This window comes from Galeopterus variegatus, unplaced genomic scaffold (genome assembly GCF_000696425.1).
Source record: "Galeopterus variegatus unplaced genomic scaffold, G_variegatus-3.0.2 Scaffold3838, whole genome shotgun sequence".
Classification (NCBI taxonomy): domain Eukaryota; kingdom Metazoa; phylum Chordata; class Mammalia; order Dermoptera; family Cynocephalidae; genus Galeopterus; species Galeopterus variegatus.
This window is the reverse complement of record NW_007729949.1, coordinates 119035-126814: the sequence shown is the minus strand read 5'-3', so window position 1 is coordinate 126814 and position 7780 is coordinate 119035. Positions and strand designations below refer to the sequence as shown.

Below are 7780 nucleotides of genomic sequence, written 5' to 3'. Positions count from 1 at the left end.
ACTGAGAGTTGCGATCCGTTGCCGGACACGGAAAAAGACAAAAGACAAAAAAAAAAAAAGATAACTAGAAATTGTTTTCTGCCATTTTGTCTGATTTTTTTTCCAAATAAAGAAATTTGGGGCCGGCCCGGTGGCACACTGCTATAGTGCGCTGCTTGGGAAGCGCGGCAGCGCTCCCGCCGAGGGTTCGGATCCCACATACGGACCAGTTCCCGCTCGCTGGCTGAGCGAGACACGGGAGCAACACCGAGGGCTGCGATCCCGTTGCCGGTCCCGGTCCGGTACGGGGGCGACACTGAGGGTTGCGATCCGTTGCCGGACACGGAAAAAGACAAAAAAAAAAAAAAAAGAAATTTGTTACATGGTGGGTTTCAAGTTATTCTGGGTCATCTGATGGCATTCCTGTGGCTGGTCAACTGAATCATGTGAAGCACAATGCTAAGGGAAGTGGAGGGAAGCTTTCACCCCCGGTGTCTTTTCCATCCATGGAGAAAACGTGTTTTCACTCCCTCCTGCTTGCTGTCCGTCGCCCGTGACTGTCATCCTGGGACTGGGCTACATGGCAGGCAGCAGGATTGTGGGCCTGGCCTTGCCAGCTCCTGCGGAGAACCACCCAAAACGCACCTCCCAGGAGGGCCCAATATCTGTCTCTGATGCATGTGAAGGGGGCAGCCTTGGCTCACCTTTGGGTTGAGACCATGGTGTGTTTTAGAGAAATACAACATCCGGGGGTGGATGAAGGCAGAGAAACTTCACCCATCTGTGTGTCTTTTGACTTGTTTAAAACAAACAAACAAAAAACCCTATCAATTTATATACATTTGAAGCCTTGAATGAATCCTGTAATGTGATATCCGTGCACTAGAGTGTTTGTGGAGGTGAACCTTCCTTAATTGCAGGAGATGGTGGTAGGTGGGGAACAGTGCCGTCCGTGCCTTGCCTGGGGGCTGAGTGAGGGACCTCCAGTAACAGGAGTCCCTCCCTCCCAAGGCAGTGATGGCCAGTGACTTTGCCGTGCCAAGGTTCCGATATTTGGAGCGACTCCTGCTTGTCCAGGGACATTGGTGCTATTCCCGACTGGCCAACATGGTGCTGTACTTCTTCTACAAGAACACGGTAGGTATTGACACTGGGCTTTAGAGCATTTGCGTTGAGAGGCCTGAGACTCCAATTCCATGTAAACATCCCAGTGGTGACTCTAAAATGCCATGGCCCGCCCTTGCTGGGGCTCCTGTTTGCTCTGGAGGTTTACACCTGCCTCTCTTTTCCCATCCTCACCCCCCTCAGTCTCACCCATATTTTCAAACTTCTTCGAGTAAATGAATACAGATGCTCAGGACCAATCAGGCATGTCTAATTTGATAGATTTGGTCCTGGAAATTAATTCAGATTAGGTTCTGCTGGGGACCACATCCAAGGAAGGCTGCGATCTGCCGCTCTGCGCTCACGAGCTCACCCCTCCTCCTGACCCCGCATTGAAACCTGCATGCAGTGAGGCCTCAGGTGCACGTTGCCAACTTAGAGGTTCCCAGCTCCTGGCAATTGGACGGGGAGTGGGGCTGGGCAATGTGGAATCCTGGCTTCCTTCTTGTCACTTGTTTGTTGTGTAATCTTGAGCAAGATATTTGCCTTTTGTGTTGTTGTTGTTGTTTTAATTAATCTGAAGAAACAAAACCTGTGAGTTGAGCTAGCTGATCTCTGTAATTCCCAATTAAGTGTTCTGAGGTGGAGGGATGGCAAGAGCAATGCAAGCCAAACCATTCAACGCTTCAGATTTAAACGAAGGCCAGAGCGGCCACCGCTCAGGCGCAGGGCCTTTGTTAATGAGCATTCGTCTATGTGAGGAGCTCAAGGACAATCACCCTGCCACCTAAAAATGGGAAATTCTTTAGTGTTGGGAATAGGTTGGCCTTTTTTCCAATAAAGCAGGGAAGAAAAGTTTCCATAGCAACATAGTCTGGGGAAAAGCTTTCTGGTTCTAGAGGAAAAACATCTTAATTACCGAAGTATTTATCTTCTTCTCTGACTCGTGTGCTCACCGATGACTCCCAGGCCGAGCCTGTGGGGTGGGTGAGAGAAAGTCAATGAAGAGTCCAGGCTTGTCAGTTTTTGTGTGGAGAGGACGTTGCATATTAAGGGATCAAATCACAGGTTGAAATGGGACTTGGAGGGTATGTGTCACTGTAGGTTATATCAGCCGAGGTGATCATTTCCTCTGATCTTCACAACAAGTCATTTTCAGGACAAGAAACCAAAGCTCAGAAAGGCCAAGTGACTGAGTCAAGGTCACAAAGGCAGATAGTCGCAGCTCCAGAACCCAACCCCCCACTCGCGGTGCCCAGCAGAGAATGCTTGGCCCTTGTGCTGCATTCCCTTTTGGGGCTGACTGTGCCTTCCAGGCCAAGGCCCATCTGTAGTTGGACAAGTTGAGTCCATGACTCACCATGACTATGGTCAAGTCATTTAACATCTTGGAACCTCAATTTGCTTTTCTCTAAATGGGGTGAGAATACCTGTCCCCCTTGAGCCTCAAGTGGGGGAAATAACGGTACTGCTAACACCGGCAACAACATGCGGCAGGTGAGCACCTGCGGTGGGCCGGGAACTCTGGTGAGTATTTAAATGTGTTAGGTCCTTTCATCTTCACAACCATCATGGTGAAGGCAGAAGGGGGTTCAGTGATCTGTGCCAAGTTGCACAGCTAATAAGTAACCCCCATATAAATGCACTCAGCACACTTACATTCAGTGGCCTAGAAATAGTGGAAGAGATCCAGCCCAGCTCCCACTCCTGCTGAACCTGGGCCTGAGGAGGCTGCTTGACCTCCCTGAATCTCACTTCCCTATTAAGCTAAGCAGGGTTAGCCGTAAGGCTCAGACATGATGCCTGTCACTCACTTGCCAGCAGAGTGCCCAGTGGATAGCCAGGGCTCGGTCAAGGCAGTGACGGTGTCACTGTTGGCTTTGCCGATGGCTTGCATGTCCTCCCTTTGATGGGAGTCAGTACCTGTCTGCTTCTCCTCAACAAAAAGGGTATGAAACCAAAAAGAGACAGCATCAGAGATGTAGCCACAGCTAGGTTTTGTCTGGGGTTACAAACAGAGAAGGTGTACTACAGAAGCCACAGGCTGGTACCCGATGGCCCTCTTGAAATTTGAACAGCCGTAACCCCTTGTCAAATGGTGGTTTTGTTTTACATTTACGATCTATGGCTCTTCAGGCACAAAACCCCATCCCTCCAAGGGCTGTTCCTGGGAATTCCAGTTCCACAGCTGGTCCTCACACTTAAGAGAATGAGGAGGGTGCAGAGAAGGCAGAGGGAGAGGTGGCGGCTAGCAGCAGGGTTCAAGTTGGAGCTGTCTTTCGAGGAATCAGCCACGTATGCTTTAATCTCGACAGTAAAACTCTGCAGAGCTCTTGGGTCCCTTGGATGAGAATCTGCATGGGCAACTGAGCAACTGCCTGTCCTTACCCTTCCCTTCCTGGTTTCAGATGTTCGTGGGCCTCCTGTTCTGGTTCCAGTTTTACTGTGGCTTCTCCGCGTCAGCCATGATTGACCAGTGGTATCTGATCTTCTTCAATCTCCTCTTCTCATCACTTCCCCAGCTCGTGACTGGGGTGCTGGACAAGGATGTGCCGGCCAGCGTGCTGCTGAGCGAGCCACATCTCTACAAGAGTGGCCAGAACATGCAGGTACAGCTGCCTGGGTCTCCAGTGCTGGCTCCAGCCCTCCCTCTGGAAAGTGCAGAGTCCCCAAGCCTGCCTGTAGATGACACCCTAGACAAATTGTTAACTTACTAAAGTTGGTCGTGGGAGAAGAAAAATGGATACTGTGTGCTGGACTCTGTATCACAGTAAGTGTAGGGACTGAAAACTGCCTCTGCCCCAAGGAAAGCACATGAAGCCTAAGTCAATCCCAGGTGACCACGGGGACCCAAGTCAGGGCTGTTCTAAAGCATGCAAAAAAAAAAAAAAAAAATGTGATTTATGTGGAATGGAAACTAACAAGACAAACCTGTGGGGAAACCGTTGAACCACCGAGAGAACAAACGGGATCCACCACGTAGACGGGCACGCTGCCGTCCCAGCCAGCCTCTGAGCCATCTCAGTGCTGCTCTTCAGCGAGTCTGAATTCTGTGTGAGCAAAAAGAATTTGGAGCCCGTTTTTCCTACAGTAATCCCTGATTCAGAATTTGTCACGAGTTCATTTGCCTGGCCAGCCCGGTCATTCGGTTCCCACAGAAGCAGGCAGCACAGGGCTGGGGAGCCTGCGGTCAGGCTGGTGGGGTTGGGGCCTGCCTGCTGCCTGCCAGCTTGGGGGGATTCCCGCCCAGCCAGCCTCAGCCTCCTCACCCAGCCACAGGACAACGACCCTGGGACTGTGTCCTGAGGCATTAGGTGGCCAGCAGGAAGAGCCTCATTGGCACTTTCCTGGGTGCTTGGTGAATGCCCTTTCCATCCTATCTGCGTTTCCTGCAGTCCGGTCCCCATACCAGCTGCCCAGGGACTGAACAGGGTCAAATACAAATTGGGTCCCCCAGGTAATGAAGACGCTATTTGTGTCAAGGTTATTTTTGCCCATGGGCATACAGTGCAGCCTTTTGATTTTAATGTGAGGACACATCCATCATCTAATTTTAGAACTTAAGACTCACTTTTAAGACACATTCCAAGGGACCCTCCACAAAGTGAGGCAGAACCCTGACACAGTGGAAGGAATAGGAGGGCTCGACGTGGGGGGATGTCTGGGATGTCAGGAGCTTCTCCTACTAGAGGGACAGGCTCCCTCGTGGGATTCAGAAAATGGTTTCGGTCTTTCACTGTCGACCTTGAAGCACTGCCGCTCACAGGTGCTCCTGGTGAGGGACTTGCTGCAGATGGTTCTGCAAGCATCTGTGTGGTGGGTTTCCGTCAGCCCCTGGGGCCTCGCCTCTCCAAAGTGCCGAGATGGCACGTTTTCCTCGGGTGCTTGGCTTGTGCATTAACTTACGCATGGTGAACTAGACAACGTCATTTGGCGGTACTGTGAGTATGTCCCTGTAACCTCCCTGCTTGCTTTTGTGTCCCAGGAATATCGGCCACGTGCGTTCTGGTTAAACATGGCTGATGCCACCCTCCAGAGCCTGGTTTGCTTTTTCATTCCTTACCTGGTAAGTTGGCACCTAGCACACTTTTTCCCATCAGCTTCATCCAGGACCCACAGACACAGGACACCACTGTCTTTTCAGGCCTACTACGACTCGGACGTGGACTTGTTTACCTGGGGGACCCCCATCACAGCCATCGCACTGTTCACCTTGCTGCTGCACCTGGGTATTGAAACCAAAACCTGGGTAAGAGTCTCTGGCGCAGTCACAGCCCAGAAGGGTGCTGATGCCACGGGCTCCACACCTCCCTGCAGATTCCATGAGATCCAGAAGATTTTTTGAGCAGACAGGAGGTTGCAAAGCTGGCCTTGCTGTAAGGAGGAGGAAAACACGCATGCTGGAGCCCCTGTCACGCGAAGCCACCCGCCCCACTCAGGGGCAATGCTCACTCCTTACCACCTCTTCCTCTCCTGTGCCTTTCCCGCCGGTCTTGCTCTCACACCCCGACTGCACCCCACCACCAGTGTGTCCAGGCTGGCCCACAGGTTCCTGAGGCTCCAAGCCTTGGCAGCAGCCCGTGATGAAAGAGACCCCGGTGCTTACTGGGCATTCACAGGTGCACTCCTGTTGTCGTTATCACTGTCACTTTAGGTAGAAATAAAAGCCTTTCCTTTCTCTTCCCCTGCAGACCTGGCTCAACTGGATAGCCTGTGGGTTCAGTGTCCTGCTGTTTTTCACTGTGGCTTTGACTTACAATTCTTCCTGTGCCACGTGCTATCCCTACTGGACGATGCAGATGCTGCTGGGTGACCCCGTGTTTTACCTGACCTGCCTCATAGCACCTATCACTGCACTGCTGCCCAGGTGGGTGGCAGAGGCGGCATCCCCAAGGTCTGAGTCTCAGGAAGCTTGAAGGTACCACCCACAATATCTGACTTCTTCTGTGTGCTCTTCCCAGGTTGTTTATCAAAGCCCTCCACGGGAGCCTTTTCCCCACCCAGCTGCAGCTAGGACGCCAGTCTGCCAAGACGTGTCCCAAGACCCTCAGCACTCCCAAAGAGACCGTAGCTCAGGGATGCCTCCCAGGAGACCCGAAAACCAAGCACTCAGATGGGAGGACCATCAGCACCTCTGTGTCCCTGTCCCGGGACTGTGCCTCGCAGGCTTCCTGGTACACACACACACCCCCGAGGCCAGCAGGGAGCCCAGCACAGTGGACACAAGTGTGCCACTGAGGGAGGACGTCCTGCTGGAGGGGCTGAGTGCACAGGCCCCAGGGTCCTCCGTGCTGGGGGAGGCTGTTCTGGAAGGGTGTCCGGGGGACTCCAAGATGAAGACCACCAGTGCGAGCAGGGTGGCCCCCCTGCTGTCTAAACTATTCATCCTGCCCACCCTCAGCTCCCTCAACTGGAGTCCCCCCTGTCGCTGGTCAGTGGGCTGGGAAATGTCTTACAGTTGCCACCAAGGAGTTTGCAGAGGGACAAGTGGGACGGCGAGTTCCTGCCCAGCCCCCCTCCGCCAGACCAGGACTTGAGGAGACAGACCACGCACTACTCCCAGGGGCCTCTTTAAGGGACTGCAGCTGACTGCGGTCTGGGGAAAACCTGGAAATGGCCTTTTTTTTAATGACATAGATGTTAATATTATTTATGTTTGTAATTTGCACAGAAGAGTTCTAATGAGATGTATTTTTAAATGTTTTCAAGGCTAACGCAGGAAATGAGAGGTACCAAAAAAGAAAGTTTATTTTTTAAAGTTCTAAGTAGAGTATATTAAAAAGAAAAACCAGAGCTTTAATGTGTATAAAAGTTTAAAGAAGAGTGACACTTTCGTGTGTTTAGACTTATTTTTTCATCTCATTTTGTAAGAAAATGCAGTATGATTTGTTTTCTGGAACACGTGTGAGCTTTGCTTTCCCAGAATATAAACGTGGGACTGAGCGCAGTGGCCCCAGCAGGTGTGGCGCGGGCAGTGAGGAGAGATGACAATGGGCAGAACACGCGGGCTCCAGGCGGAGCCCTCGCTGGCTTTCGACCCCCCAGCATGGGAGGGCTGGGGCTCCACTTCACCTGGAAAAGGGAAAGTGAGACCTCCAGGAAAGCTCACGTGTGACGTTCATTCCAATGTTCAGTTCGTGCAGGTGATTCAGAAAGATCACCTTGTAGGCATTGCAGCCCCTGTGTAGTGTCTGCCTGTTAAAGTCATAACAAACAATAAACCACCTTCACTTTGCACAGAGCATGTGTCTGGTTATCACTGTTGCGTGAAGTTATCATTATGTGACCTAACCGCGTGTTCTGAGTGCCGCAGGGCACTTCCTTATGGCGAGATCGATTAGACACCGTGAAGAAAACAGCTTGGTGACATATACACCATAGTCGCCACACAGCCTGTGATGCCAAGGCTCCCTGCACCTACCAGACCCTCCCCGCCAATAGGATAGGCTTTTTAAGTAACTATTTATCTTCAGGCTTTTTTTTTTTTTTTCCTTTTTTTTGTCTTTTTCGTGACCAGTAACGGGATCGCAACCCTCGGTGTCACGCCCACACCGCACTCAACCAGTGAGCAGACCGGTCTCTATATGGGATCTGAACCCTCGGCAGGAGCACCGCCGCGCTCTACTGAGTGCGTCACCAGGCTGGCCCTATCTTCAGGCTTTTTTTTTTTTTTTTTTTTTTTTTTTTTTTTCTTTTT

The 7780-nt window shown here is 51.5% G+C and overlaps 1 protein-coding gene across 1 annotated transcript in view; it reads left to right on the top strand.

Annotated features, from left to right (window-relative positions):
* LOC103601705 (probable phospholipid-transporting ATPase VA) overlaps positions 1–7324 on the top strand; it is a gene marked incomplete at its 5' end in the record, with an annotated part of 91445 nt that extends 84121 nt beyond the window's left edge. Inside the window, 8 exon segments of the mRNA XM_008586129.1 lie at positions 991–1116; positions 3492–3692; positions 5069–5149; positions 5228–5332; positions 5775–5950; positions 6045–6265; positions 6268–6495; positions 6498–7324. Coding sequence (XP_008584351.1) covers positions 991–1116; positions 3492–3692; positions 5069–5149; positions 5228–5332; positions 5775–5950; positions 6045–6265; positions 6268–6495; positions 6498–6658 — 1299 coding nt within the window.
* Positions 7325–7780: the final 456 nt, after the last annotated feature.